The sequence below is a fragment of the Siphateles boraxobius genome, unplaced genomic scaffold (genome assembly GCF_051911475.1).
Source record: "Siphateles boraxobius isolate OS27281-9 unplaced genomic scaffold, OSU_SipBor_1 12, whole genome shotgun sequence".
NCBI classification, from domain to species: Eukaryota; Metazoa; Chordata; class Actinopteri; order Cypriniformes; family Leuciscidae; genus Siphateles; species Siphateles boraxobius.
In genome coordinates this window covers 5,903,441-5,918,776 of record NW_027508722.1, presented here as the reverse complement: position 1 = coordinate 5,918,776, position 15,336 = coordinate 5,903,441, and the positions used below count along the sequence as shown (strand labels likewise).

The 15,336-nt window shown below is 42.1% G+C and overlaps 1 protein-coding gene and 1 long non-coding RNA gene across 3 annotated transcripts in view; one reads left to right on the top strand and one right to left on the bottom strand.

Moving 5' to 3' along the window:
• LOC143715379 (uncharacterized) overlaps nt 1-15,336 on the bottom strand; it is a 582,927-nt gene that overhangs the window by 365,065 nt on the left and 202,526 nt on the right. The gene's annotated exons all lie outside the window — the stretch shown is intronic.
• adamts16 (ADAM metallopeptidase with thrombospondin type 1 motif, 16) overlaps nt 1-15,336 on the top strand; it is a 118,178-nt gene that overhangs the window by 101,272 nt on the left and 1,570 nt on the right. For both annotated transcript variants that reach the window (XM_077207055.1, XM_077207046.1), the window contains exons 19-22: nt 6,788-6,992; nt 10,838-11,032; nt 12,353-12,562; nt 12,654-12,801. In XM_077207055.1, coding sequence (XP_077063170.1) covers nt 6,788-6,992; nt 10,838-11,032; nt 12,353-12,562; nt 12,654-12,801 — 758 coding nt within the window. The remainder of the gene's footprint in view (nt 1-6,787; nt 6,993-10,837; nt 11,033-12,352; nt 12,563-12,653; nt 12,802-15,336) is intronic.

Here is a 15,336-nt window from a genome sequence, read left to right as displayed (position 1 = left end):
ATTCCACGAAAGCTGATGGTCCTGCCAGACACCTGTCACCAAGCGGCCACTCATGACCGCCCCCCAGCCTGTGAGGGAAGCATCCGTCGATAGCGTTACGCATCGACAAAAATCCCCCAATACTGGGCCCTGGGTGAGGAACCAAGGTTTCTTCCACATGACCAAGGCACGTAGGCATTGCCGCGTGACCTTGATCATGTGAAACGGATTTCCCCTCGGAGAAAACCCCTTGGTCCTGAGCCACCACTGCAGGGGTCTCATGTACAGAAGGCCAAAAGTAATTACGTTGGACGTAGCTGCCATGAGACCCACCAGTCTTTGGAACTGTTTCACAGTGAGTGACTGGCCTAGTTTTACCCTCTTTACGGCTGTGAGAATCGCAGAGATACGTGCTGGAGACAATCGTGCTTGCATAGTTGTCGAATCCCACATCACTCCTAGAAAAGTGGTCCTCTGGGCTGGGAGGAGCACACTCTTCTTGGTGTTTAGCCGTAACCCCAACCTCTTTATGTGAGACAGAACGACAGCTCGATGCCGAACTGCCAACTGCTCGGAACGAGCCAGGATCAACCAGTCGTCGATATAGTTTAATACGTGAATGCCCTGGAGTCTCAGAGGAGCCAGCGCTGCATCCACGCATTTCGTAAAGGTGGGGGGTGATAAACCTAGGCAGAATGGAAGGACTCGATATTGGTATGCTTCGCCCCCGAAAGCAAACCTCAGGAACTTCCTGTGATGAGGATGAATGGATACATGAAAGTAAGCGTCCTTCAAGTCTATTGTGACAAACCAGTCCTCGGACTGAATCTGTGATACAATCTGTTTGAGTGTATGCATTTTGAACTTGAGTTTCTGAACTCTGCTGTTTAACTGACGCAGATCTAGAATAGGACGCAGCCCCCCATCCTTCTCGGCAGTAAAACCCTGACTGTCTGCTGGGAGGAGAAACCCTTTCTATAGCCCCTTTTTGCAGAAGCCTCAGTACTTCTTGCTCCATGACCCGAGCCTGCTCTGGGTCCACCACTGTGGGAAGGACCCCTTGAAATCTGGGCGGACGAGAACCGAACGGAATTTTTTTTCTAACCCTTTTCTATTATATGCAGGACCCACTGAGAAATATTTGGCAGTAGTTTCCACGCTGCCAGAAATTCTACTAAGGGGACCAGTCTCTCGAGACTGGCCTCGGGATTCGGTTGTAAGGACACTTCGGTGCCCTGAAGCGGCGAACCGTCAGGGAACAACCGAACTGACCGTTCTACGACCCTCCTCGGAGAATCGTATGGGGACGCTTACACCTCGGTGCCCTGAATCGGCGAGCCGGCAGGGAACAACCGATGTGGCAGCGCTGCGACTCTCCTAAGAGAATCGCCCCCCAGAGGGCGCCGAGGATGAACGATTTCCCGAAATCGTCCCTCCCCGGAGGGTACCACCCTCAGAAGCCTGACACCATGGGCGTCAGGACTTCTTCTTAGCCCAAGCTTTCTTAGATATGACAATCCTCAGATCTTGCCTACCCCTAGCCGGCCTGGACTGCGACCGCCACCCAGGTTCCCCAGATTGTGGAGGAGCCCGAGTGGCGACGCTCTGTTTTTGATGCACTCTGTGCTGTGAGGAGCTTGTACTCGGACAAGACTACTCGGATTTAATAATCACTTTCCGCCCAGCAGTCTCTGGGACATCGAAACGTTGAGGAAGAAACCTCTGGAACGCAGCAGATTGTTTTTTCGATTCTTGAAACCTATCGACGACACAGTGGATAGCGTCGCTGAACAAACTTGAAGGTGAAAGTGGTGCGTCCAGAAGAACAGACCGATCTTTATCTTTTATATCTGACAGATTTAACCAAAGATGCCGCTCCGTGGCCACCAGGGCTGCCATAGAACGGCCCACTGATTTGGCCGTCTCCTTGGTGGCCCGAAGAGACAGGTCTGTTGCACTACGCAATTCTCGAATTGCGTCAGCGCTGACTTCCTCACGTTCATCGATATCCTTCAGCTGATCAGCCTGGTATGCCTGCAGTATAGACATAGTGTGCAGACATGACGCAGCCTGGCCTGCTGCCAAATAAGCTTTACCCACCAGCGAAGATGTAGATTTTAAGGGGTTGGTGGGTAACGTCAGGGCTTTTAATGATGACGCTGACTCGGGAGAGAGATAGCTCGCGAGTGTCTCTTCAGCCCGAGGCACCGTCAAATAATTAATCAGATGAACCCAAAACATTACTATAGTTGGAAGTTTGTGGGTTAAACACTCTGAATGACGCCGGTTTATTCCACGATCCTGAAACCTCATTGTGGAGATCGGGAAAAAACAGAAGTCCACGACGTGGAGGCTGTGTTTTAGATGGTAGAAATCTTTCATCTAATAAACTCTTTTTAATAACACTCTGAGAATCATCGGCTGGCCATTCAATATTTAATATAGCTACAGCACGAGATAAAACCTCCATAAGCTCCTCATCATTACCGGGGGAATGAACTGGCGAAGGCTCAAAATCCCCCGTATCAATACTGACGACATCCAGATCCTCAGAACTGGATAGTCTCAGCAATGGTGCCCCGACCAGGGAAGGAGAAGCCGCAGCGTGGGCTCCTTCCTGGGCAGAGGCACCGGATCCAGCAGGTAAGGGTTGAGGATGGGCTGGGCCCGTCTCAAGCCCCGCTACTAGATCCATATGCGAACCCCAAGATGAAAACCTTCGCTGTGCCTCGGCAGCAGCGGGAACCGCACCTCGGGGAGCGCGAACCGAACCGTCCTCCACAAAGAACGCCCTGCCAGAGCGGAGCTTCCTCACGGCCAGCTCGGTCGCTCGCAGTCAGCTCCCTCGAGAACTGACTGGGCATGCTCCACTCCCAAACAAGCAACACAAAGCTGATGTGTGTCCCCACCCGTGATGAAACGAGGGCAAGGGACAACACAACGCTTGAACTCTTGTTTCGCCATAATATATATATATATATAGATAGATATAATGTGCTTGTGACAGACAACAGTAAATAGACAAGGACAGTATACAGAGAGCGCTTGCTGAAGGCAACAGAAGCTGTCGCGGTCTGTTTTCAGGGGTGCTTTATAGCTTCCTGGGCTATGACGTCACCCGCCTATGACGTCTCGCTCTTCCATTGGACTGATTATACACGTGCTTCATGATGCAATCATGCAGAGCGTTCCCACCGCGTCTCAACGCAGCTCGAGTTCCCTTGAAAGGGAACTTGTAAGTTCATCTGTAGTATATTTTAACCACCAAACTTAGAAAAACTTGATGTAAACTCATTTAGTACTGTTTTCTACTGTTAAACCTCTTTGTTTGTACTGCAGTGTACTTTTATAAACAAAAAAATATGGCAAATTTATAGTCCAAATAAGTATTTAAATAGTACGCATGCAAGTATACTAGAACTGTGATTTTAGTATACATCATAAATAAAGTATACTTGGAAAATATATTTGAACTTTGCCTAAGTTTAATGAACTTGAAGTATACACTTATTTCTGTGAGGTTTGTTTTGGAAATTTGTATCTAATGAATGACATTAATCCAAAAATTTTAATTCTGTCATTATCAAACCTGTATGAGTTTCTTTCTTCTGCTGAAAACAAAAGAAGATATTTTGAAGAATGTCGGTAACCAAACAGTTGATGGACCCCATCGACTTCCATAGTATTTTTTTTCCAACTATGGAACTCAATGGGGACCATCAACTGTTTGGTTACTGACATTCTTCAAAATGTCTTCTTTTGTGTTCAACAGAAGAAGAAGAAAACCATACAGGTTTGGAACGACTTGAGGGTGAGTAAATGATGACAGAATTTATATTTTTGGGTGAACTATCCCTTTAAGTGTCCAAAAATCGTTATTGTTACGTTATCATTATCAACCAAAAATTTGAGAATATTGTGGTATAAATGTTTGTCTCAGTGACTTTAGATACTTACACTGCTATTACAGAACTATTCATTTGTATGTCATCACTTTTATGTAGACAGCAGGCACAGACACACTTATGAAGTATTTTAGGGTGCTACATTATTCGATCTTATGTCGTTAGTGCCAAAGGGGTTATGGAGAAGCCATTACATCATGGAAATAGGTGGAGGTTCACATTTAGAGCCTGACATCACTGTGGCTCGAGGTAGAAGGTTAATGTCCTCTTCCTCCACACAAATCTGTTCTTCTGTGTTGTATTGAAATAACGTTGTTCATTTTTAACATTTGTATTTACATAGCATAAAACTGATAGATATAAAGTGTATAATATAATATAATATAATATAATATAATATAATATAATATAATATAATATAATATAATATAATATAATATAATATAATATAATGCCTGTTCGGTCATATTTATGGGACAAATAACTAAAGTCTCATTTGCCAGACGACTTCCCTCAAAGAGTGCCAACTGTACCGTATGCATTACGGCTCAAATCACATGATGAAAGCTGAACCCTGGTGAAATCATAGCTGTGTGAATGTTTAATCTAGCTCATAATTAATAAATTCACACAAGCAGGTTTATGGCAACAGAGGCACAAGACCACATATTCCCTATGATATATTATTAAGTTCCTTTAATTACTACAACTGTCCGGCCAAGGCATTGCCAAATTTACCTTTTAAAGTAGGTCAAATGTCTGATTCCACCATATAAATATCATATGTATTTTAAAGAGCAGAAACTGAGGATGTCATACCGTGTTGAACATCTCCAGTGCTCTCCTAAGATGAAAGCAGATCGGGTCACAGCAGCAATTACATTCATCAGAGCTGTTGCAGCATTCCAGTCAGATGATGTGCTCTGCTATGAGAAATAACCTTTAGGACGGGGGATTTGAGGTTGTTTGGGGAATTCGGGGACAACTGATGAGCTGATGTTTTGACTGGTTGGTTTTGCTGAAAGTCAACAAACCATCCGCTCTTGATAATCAAGGTGTCTCAGTGTTACAACTCGCCCAACCAGAGCTGAGGCTTGTGGGAAAGGACACTGTAGACACATTCAATGGGTATGTTCAGAATAACATACTACCACTATTTCTCTGTACAGAATACTGTATCCCACAAGGAAATGCACTCAACCTTTTATTTTCAATGTGACGAATGAACCACAGTTTTTATCATCTCTCTTTTGGCCAGTTCTGTTATTGTAAATTAAACCTAAACTATAATTAACTATAATATAACTAGGGATAAAAATATAGTTTGGGATGTGCTGGAGTACACTTTACAGAGTGCTTGACTCTTGCATTATCACCTCTTGATGGGTGCATTAATTATTGGTCAAGATCTTGTATTGGCAATGCAAGAGTCCAGCACTCCGTAAAGTCTCCTCCAGCACATCCCAAAGACTTTCAATGAATGAACTCTGAACTAAGAGGTGCCGATTCATGTGTGAAAATGATTCTTCATGCTCCCTCCCATTCTTTCACAATCTGACAGGGTTTCCGCGGGGTCTTAAAAAGTCTAAAAAAGTCTAAAATTTCTAAATCACAATTTTAGGCCTTGAAAAGTCTTAAATTTGCTGAAGTATTGTGTTCTAGGTCTTAAATCATTTTAAACAGGTCTTAATTTTCCTACGTCCACGTAAATCTCATTGAAATGCTCCCGCAGCACTTTGGAATGTATTTTTTTTTTTTTTATTCCGTGGTGTTTTAGTTCCTAATTTCGCTAGTCCAAATATAGTTTGCTGTATTACTACAAATTAGACTAACATGCAACTTATATTGCAGCCAATCAGCTTTGCTTGTTCGTGTAATTGGCTCTAGTCTCTCAGATAGTACCACAGACAGATCTAAAACAGATTTTATTCTTCAGCTATGGGGAAGTACACTTTAGCGATACTTGGTGAAAATCAGATTTTATTGCTTGGTTAAAGCCAGTTGCGAACAACGTATTTGAAGCCTGCTGCTTCTTATGCAAGAAAGCAATTAAATTGGGAACGTTGGGTGTACGGGCGCCGGAGCCTCACGCAAAAAGTGATAAACACCTAACTGCTGTGAAGGGTCTCCAGCAAACGACAGCCATCAGCCCACACAGTAGCTCTACAACTCCCGTAATCGACCGTAATCGCTTTTGGAGCCAACACTAAGAGCGGAGGTGCTCTGGGTTCTCCACATGGTGACTAGACAGCAGTCCTACAGTGCGAATGAGGAAATCGGGGAATTGTTTCATTCTTTTTTTTAGCCGGGCATTGTTGTAATGAGGTTAGATGTTGTGGGAAGGAGGCGGGAACCGGCAAACATTCAACAGACTTTAATACAATAAATGAAAAAAATACAAAACGAACGTAAAAGACAGCAGCCCCTCTCGGGCAACTGCTGTCACAGATAACAAAATCAAATACAACCTCAGTAATCACGCCACCGTCCTGCTCGCCACAACTGTATTTTAATCAAATTAATTGTATTTAAATATGATTTACTATACAGTATATCTTTTTTTTTTTAAATCAAGTTTGTATGATGGGAAATAAAAATGTATTGCATAGCAAATATGACCCAGAATACTGTTTAAATGCTTATTATGATGTGTATGATTTGGCATGTATTTTTTTTTTTAAATAGTAAGCCATATACAATATTCAGTATAACTGAGCAGCATGTAGTATGCAGTACACTAGTACTTCATTGCCTTTGCCTCAGTGTAAAAGGAATGCTCTGGGAAAGCTTGGGTTGAACTCAGCACATGTGATAAATATTAGTGATTCTTTGTATCAACAAAGAACTCTTTCTAGATTAAAGAACTTATAAAAATATTGTGTGTGCGCTGTTGTGTACCACAGCTGGAGTGTGGAGGACTGGGGTGTGTGCAGCCGCAGCTGTGGATCTGGAGAGCAGATCAGACAGGTGCGCTGTCTTCAGAAAACAGGCCCTGATCAGGTGGACACAGTGACTGATGACCAGTGTTCACAACCACCGCCGTCTCGAAGACAGACCTGCAACACACACACCTGCCCACCGGTCTGGAGAACTGGACCCTGGTCTCAGGTTAGTGATCACTCACACAACTCTGTGGCAATCAATAATCATATGTCTACATAAGCAACAACCTTCCTATTTAAAGTGACAAATGCTCTACATAACAAAAAATGGCTAAGCTAATGGTAAACATTGTGTGAAATATTGAAGAATTTTCTTCAAATAAAACCTATTATTTTCTGGGTCAGTTTGACCTGAAGACATTTTTGAGTTGTCAGAAATACTGGTTAACCTAGGATTTTTTCTTGTATTTGTGTGACTATTTCTCATTTAGGGTCATGAGCATGGCTGCAAAGTTTCGATGCTCTGTGATGTGAAATGTGTGTATGGAGTATACAAATACGGTGTATTTATTACTGTCTTGTATTATCGTTCTCGATAATCTCGATCTGCGTTTCGCATCATATTTGGATTTTACTATACACGCAACCCCTGACAGAACACAAGATCCAAAAGACAAGATTTATCGGCGAATATTAACATGGATATCCCCGCTGTCAACCTCCTCCTGCTGGAACAGAGGGATCGCTCCCTCGAGGATTGAGGAGGACTGAGTATGTTGAGTAAGTGCTGGTGCAGTGTGACTCACCTTTGCCCATCAGCCTCGCTGACAAGGAAAACACCAGACCAATTGTTACCGGTCACGGAAACTAGGGACACAAGTCGGTTCTGGGGCATTTTGAGTTATTCATAGATTCTGAAAGTGTAATCTCCAAGCTTTCCAACGATGTGTAACATGTGGAAATCTGATAATATTTGGAGACGTTGTGGCCATTTGAAGATAGGCACTTAAAAAAGCTCAAAGATGAGAAAACGACCTCTAAAGATTGTGCAGTTCTCACCTGTCTCTGCTGCTGGGAGTGACAATAGGGCTCATTTACATCTCATTTAGATTAGCCATACCCCCTGTAAAGCTCCCCCCTGTGCTTTACAGCTTTTTTGCACTTCGAATGAGTGCACTTCTGCCGCACTAGGCGAAAAACAATTGTGCTGCCCCTCTATTTGCAATGTACCAGCAACAACACACAAAGACAATAATGCCATATAGCCTACATGTAACGCAAAACCAGCAACAACACACAAAGACCAATATGCCATATACATATAACGCAAAACCAGCAACAACACACAAAGACCAATATGCCATATAAATATAACGCAAAACCAGCAACAACACACAAAGACCAATAAGCCATAGGCTTACATATAACGCAAATAGTGCGCAACGCTCGTGTTCCCAAAATGTCAACAATATTAAAGTTTATGCAGGAGGCAAATGCATGCTGGCATTTTTCTTTAAGCAGTCATGACAGGAATTTTCCAAATAACCACATTTCACCTCCTCAAATTACTGTTGCAAATCTCTTTACACCACTTTCTTATGTGCGTATACACACTCACAAATGAAATGTCCGCAAACACATTATATCATCAGCAGGTTCAGCATCTTAAATAACGACTAAAGAGCAAATGAAGCTTAACTTATATTTCAGAAACGCGCACAGCGGGCCTTCATCGCAGCAAAGGTCTTAACTGCATCCTCTATTTCGATTCTCTGTGCCAATTCATGTTCTATGGAGATTGTTGCCAGTCCATTAACTCTGTCCCCTGTTCAAAAAACGTTCCCCATTCAAAGCAATCGGGACGTCACATATGAAACAGCCAGCCACCGCTGTCAGCGAGCCGAGCCGCCGTATTCAAGCACTGAGGGCACGCGCGCCGCACCCATACCTCCGGTTCAGTTTCCCGAGCCCACGAAGTGCGGCGAAAACATTTTCGGTGTAACTGCCACGGTTCATTTCGTCTGCGACAATCTTTGCGGCATCCATCTTCATTGAATTTTGATATGAGATAGAGCCTGCCAGAGCACAGCATAATAAGTAGCCATGCGGTTCACTTGGAGGGCGGGGGCAAAAGCGCCGGGTTATTCAGTATGGATATACACACAGACAATGACACGCCACGCCCCTACTGCATGCTAGAATCTCCGAAAACAAGCCGATTTCAACTTCAAAATGTAAGCTTTTAAATATACCAATACTGCTATCTCAAACATGGAGAGGCTTCTTCGTGATTTCAATTAACAGATTCTGCAAAAAATTTAAATTCACCAATTTTGAAAAAAAACTCTTCTTTCTCATTTTGCTCGAAAGTTGTGCTGCCGACTTGTGTCCCTGGTTTCTGTGACGGGTCACAATTTGCAATGGAGCCAGAGCCCACCGCTGAATTGAAGCTGAGCCCATCACGAAAATCGAGCCAGCTGTTTTCGTCCCAGAACCCGAGCCCAACACAAAGTATGTACAGGTGTGCAAGCCGGGCAACAACGTGCATCACAGAGGGCATTTTAATGGAGTTTGAAGGGAATGAATTGGAGCCCCGCGGCTTAGACACTCCCAAGGGTTAGGTGTGTACACAATGCTGGGTCTCAACGGAACTGTTATTTTAGGAGCTAAATGAGGTAATCTCTGGTCTTCAGTCACAGCTGTTCCCATTCAGTTCCAAGTCACTGGTTGAGCCCAGCTCCAAGTAATCGCTGGTTGGGCCCAACTCCAAGTTGTCTTCTATGTCCAACACCAAGTCTTTGTCTTCCGGGGCTTCTTGGCCATCAGCTCCACCTTGGCCTGTGGATTCCTCATCTCCACTTCTAGCCTCTGGGGCCCAGACTCCACCTCAGCCCTCCGGCCTGTCAGCTACACCTTGGTTTTCGGCGCTCCCTCGGCTCCATCGTGGACTGCCTTCCCTCTGGCACCGCCGGGCTCCCTCGTCCCTCTGGCTCCATCTTAGTCCATTGTCACTCTGGCTCCGCCTCAGACTTCCAAGTCAGCAGTTGCACCTCAATCATCCACCCCTCCGTCTCCGGCGGGCTCCTCCTTCCCTCCTGTTCCACCATTGTCATCACTTCCACTGTTTCCGACCTGGTCTGCCAAGCCCACGACTTCACATTGGTCACGCCCGCATGCAGCTCCACCGTGGCCCTGTGTCGTCCTGGGTCTTCGGCTCCGCCTGGGTCTACACCTTCACAGTCTCCACATCAGTCAGTCATCTCCCTGGTTCCGCCCAGCCTGTCTATCAAGGCTGGACTATGGCTCCTCCCTCCATCGGCTCCTCCATGGACCTTCATCCTGTCATGGCTCTGGGTCATCATCCTGTCTCTACTCTTGTTCCTTCTGTCTTCGCCTTGGCTCCTCCCACCACCGTCTCCTCTCTGGCCGTCGTCTCCTTGGTGTCTTCCTCTGCCTGCTACTCATCCTCCTACAAAGCCCCTTCTCTCCCTCTTAGACTGGGCTATGGTTAGGTTGCGCTATCTTTGGGACTCTACTTTGTATTTATTAGTCTCTTATTAAAGTCTTATATTATCATTTATTCTTTGGATTTTTCTATACACACAACCCCTGACACTCTGAAGGTACATTCTGAACATTTATGCATTTTGCAGATGCTTTTATTAGAAGAATTTATTTTTTTAAATCATGCATGTGAATTTTGCTAAGAATCGGACCCATGATCTTGGCATTGCTAACCCCATGCTCTACTATTTAAGCTTCAAGAAGTTGTTGCTTTTCCCTCATTTAAAAGTTTTACAAATTAATAAATTAACACCTTTTCAGAGTTTTAAATGAAAGACTCCGGTTCCTATCAGTAGCCTAATAAAAACATAAAAGTGGGTGACCTCATAAGGGGCAACATGGCTTGCTGCTAATAGTGCATTTTTACAATTGCATCCGTAACTTAACACTTTAACTTTGTGCAATGCTGCATCACCAGCCAGCAGAACATAAAAAACACTTTTAATTCTACAGTTAAATCTTCACTGAGGAACATTGTCTTACATTACGGGTGAATCTTTTTCCCAGTGTTCTCGTAAATGTGGCAAGGGAGTGATGAAGAGAGCGGTGGCGTGTGTTAGCAGTGACTCCAGTTCTTACACTCGCGTGCTGCCGGACGCTTCATGTGACGCTCTGCCCAAACCAAGCAGCCAAGAGACCTGCATGATCAAACGCTGCCACAAACAACGCAAGGCCCAGTGGTTCGTCTCCACCTGGCAAACGGTAAAACCCTCAGCAGGAGACTTTTACTGCATTGCGGTAGAGTGGGGTGATGTGGAGTAGTGACAAAGCCTAGATTTAAAGTAGTAACCAAATGGTTTTGAGTTCAAACCCCAGGGGTGATGCTTGAACGTTTACCATTATGAGGCAGACATTTAAAGGAATAGTTCACTCAGAGTGACATTTTCATTATTTACTCACCCTCATATCTGGTTTTCTGATATATTAATTAAGTATGACATGATAAAATGTTGGAGTGAACTGTTCCTTTAACCCTGCTCTGCTTCAAATATATTGTCCTTGTAATATGAGTACTTTAAGTCCCTTTGGATAAAAGCATCTGATAACCCTTGTGAAAAAAAAAAGAAAGGTACTTATACGAAACAATATACTTTAAAGGAATATACTTAAGTGTTAACTGAATGTAATGTTTTCGGACACTTCAATGAATATGTATTGCAATCAAATTAATGTTTATTGTTGAAAATGCATATTAAATTTATATTTATTAAAGGGTAAAACTATTTTACAGTGTCTTTGATACACATGTACTTAAAGTAATATAGAAATTTCACTAACCTTAAACCAAACCCTAACCCTATAATCAGTACACTGTAAACAATATATTTTGATTTTAGTACACTTAAATGTATTTTCTGTTTATCAAATTGATTTGTCCAATGTATATGAAATAAAAAATAAAGAAACTCAAAAAGCTTGTGAAAAAAATAAACTAAATATTGATTTGAGATTTTTTACAGTGTGCATGTTAATTGATATTACTCAGTACATAAATATATAATCACACTGTAACTAAGGCACCTTAAAATAAAGTGTTACACTTAATTTCAATGTGTCTCTGCTACAGTGTAATTATACATTTAAGTAATGAGTTATATTAATTAACTGCATGTACTTACTATCGGGTTAGGGTAGGATTAGGTTTACTTGTATTTAATTATGCCTAATTTATAGTTATTACTATAGTGAATAAATGTAACGTGTAACAAAGACACATTAAAATGGAGTGTTACATACCAGTACTTTTTAAGTGTACTTAAATGTGTTAAGAAAAAAATGTCAAAAAAGTATACACGTTTTAAATTAATTTCAGTGGCCCTTTATTTTTCATTAATATTATATTATAGTTTTTTTTTTAACTTTGTAAGATTTGAAGTACACTACAAGTGCACAATCAATACAATTAAGCACACTTCTTTTACACAAGGAAAATGACAGGTTACCGCTTCAGTCTTTTTTATAATGCACAGACATGTGTTTGTGTTGAATGAGGCCTGTGATATTCTCTCTTTCTGTCTGCAGTGTTCGGTGTCATGTGGGAAGGGGCTTCAACTGCGTGTCGTGAAGTGCGCAGAGAAGGATGTGGCAGGAAAATATAAAGAACTGTCAACCAAAAAGTGTCAGAATGTGCCCAAACCCTCCATGGAGCTCCAGAGAACCTGCGTCCTGCCAGACTGTCCCGTCCTCTCTCCTCACAGTAGACCAGACTGGTACTCCTCACCGTGGTCTCAGGCAGGTCTTCAGCCACACATCATGAGCTCAGCAGGAAGAGTAGGATGTTTGATTTTAATCTTGGCATGCCGTGTTTTGTGTTTGTCTGCAGTGTACGGTGTCGTGTGGTGGAGGGGTTCAGATGCGCTCAGTGCAGTGTCTTGTTCATGGACGTCCCTCCTCTGGGTGTGTCCTGCAGATGAAGCCAGTGATGTCCCAGGCCTGTAACACTGCATTCTGCCCCCAGCCAGAGAAGAAAGGTCTGTCATGAGCTATGATATAATTTGATTTATGCAATAACATTATTTTGAGGTAAAAGGTGTTTAAAAATTTTTTTTTTATTATTATTATAAAAATCTGCTCAGCTCAGCTCTATATTTATTTTATTATGTCAGTCAATTATAATAATAATGGATTAATATCAGGATTTTTTTGTAGTTAATGTGAATAAAAATGTTTAATTTAGTAATTATATATATATATATATATATTTTATATATATAGTTATAAATCACTACATGTATTTACTTTAGTAATAACAGTAAGGTATGCATAATTACAAGTAACTAACCACAACTCTATAGTACTGTAAGTATACAGTATGTAGTTAATAATTATTACTCAGTACTTATTTGATTAAGTACAATGTAACTATGTCACCTTAAAATAAAGTGTAACCCAACTTTTTTTTCTGTCGCTTTGTATAGTTTACCCAAAAATGAAAGTTCTGTCATCATTTACTCACCCTCGTGTCGTTATAAGACTTTCGTCACTTTTCATCTTCGAAACTAATCTGAGAGCTTTCTGTCCCTCCATTGACAGCTATGCAACTACCACTTTGACGCTTTAAAAAGTTCATAAAGAGATTGTAAAACTAGTCCATATGAATTGAGTGGTTTAGTCCAAATTTTCTGAAGAGACACGATCACTTTATATGATGAACAGATTTAATTTAGGCTTTTATTCACATAAACATTCATCAATGCACAGATCAGAAATGATAAACTAAGGCTCAAGCATGTTCGCTTGACGTGCGAGAACCAATGAGGTTCATTCTCACGTGTTACGCATCACGTTTGAGCTTCTGCAAGAATGTTTATGTTCACTTTTTAATGTTTATATGTTAATAAAAGCCTAAATTAAATTTAATTTAAATTTAAGTTAATCAGAAAATGTGGACTAAACTGCTCTGGTCTAAAGTCTTAAAGATGAAATGAACTGAAATGAAATTTGAAAAAACGGTGATATAACAGATGTATTTTATTTATTCTCATTGGTATAATTATTAAAATGGCAGAATTTGTTAAAAGGGATAAAATGGTACGTTGAAAATTTTGTTGTCACACGGCCGCCGCCATGTTGGATTTCAACATTCGGCTACGTCACTGGCGTGGTAAGCTACTCCGTTGCCAACCAACACTAGCAGAGCTAGCTTCTCTCTACCCCCTGCCTTGTCAACAAAATTATTCTAGTCGTGATTTCTAGTGTTTAATCCTAGGTACGAGAGACAGATGTGTTGAAAACGTCAATGAGTACATGAAGCGTCTGACATCAAATGTTTTATTTAGCTACAAGTCCAACGCATACTCGAATCCTTGATATTCGGCTGAGGGGAAAATATCCTTGATGTAGTTCACTACACAGGATGGTATCGGAATCCTATTCCTCCTTCCCAAATGCCCCCTCGCGCAAAGAGGGAACTGCCGGTACGTTGTTAACCTAAACAGTCTGAGAAATCCTATATCCTATAACAAGTTAGCTTAGCCTAGCCCAGTCACCAATTCGTAAAATACACTGTTACATAACAACTACTTATGGGGCGCTCCAGCGTCTCAACTCGGACATCCCTTAGAGATAGCATAGCCACCTCCAACACGTGTCTCTCACCGCACAGCATCCGAAATGAACCGTGCATGGTGATGCATTTTCGCCGAATCAATAAATGTTCCAGGTTGACCTCTCTGCAACAGATCGACTCCGGTGCAGTGTCCATGCTCCGTCAGCGCCCGCGCACACACCAGTCACTTCCCCCCAAACGATCCTGTACTGTTAGGTGAAGCCTGAAACTGATCGTCCTCCATGTGATGGTAGTCAGATACTACTGGCCTGCCCCTCCCAGGCTCAAATGCGTAACCCATGCCATTCAAATTACTCATTTACGTGTGTGTGTATATAGGACCTGCAGCTGTTGCCTATATACCTTCGCGGGTCCAACCATGCCAGTGACGTCATCGAAATTGCCAGCGTTCTTATACTAACAAACACAATTTTTGTGCTGCTTAAAGTCCCCATGAATTCAAAATTGACCATACTTACTTTGTTTGCCTAAATTGATTGTTTTGTGGTGAACAATTCAACCATGCAAGTCAATCCACACAAACAAATTTTTTGGCTTCGTAATCTTTATTCAAAATCTGAAATTTCCCCTCCCCTATGCATTGGAGGACCTTCCCTGATGACGTAGGTTTGACAGTTTGGGTGTATGCTTAACATACGTAACCATGCCCCTCCAACTGACAGTAGACAGACTGCCTGTGTGTTTGAATGAAACACCTACTTTTCTAGATCCAATCAGGTGCTAGTTGGAAAAAAGCCACGCGCACTATTTTGCCTCATTTAGTATTCCGTTTCTCTCGAAAATACGTCACAACACTGGAGAAAAGTTGTTTGCAACTTCCGGTTCACGGGGACTTTAAAAAAAAGCTATATTGATATTTTTACTTAAAATTTTTAGTGTAATTTACTTTTAATTGTCATAAACAACGCGTTATCAACGTTGATTTTTTTCAGTTCAG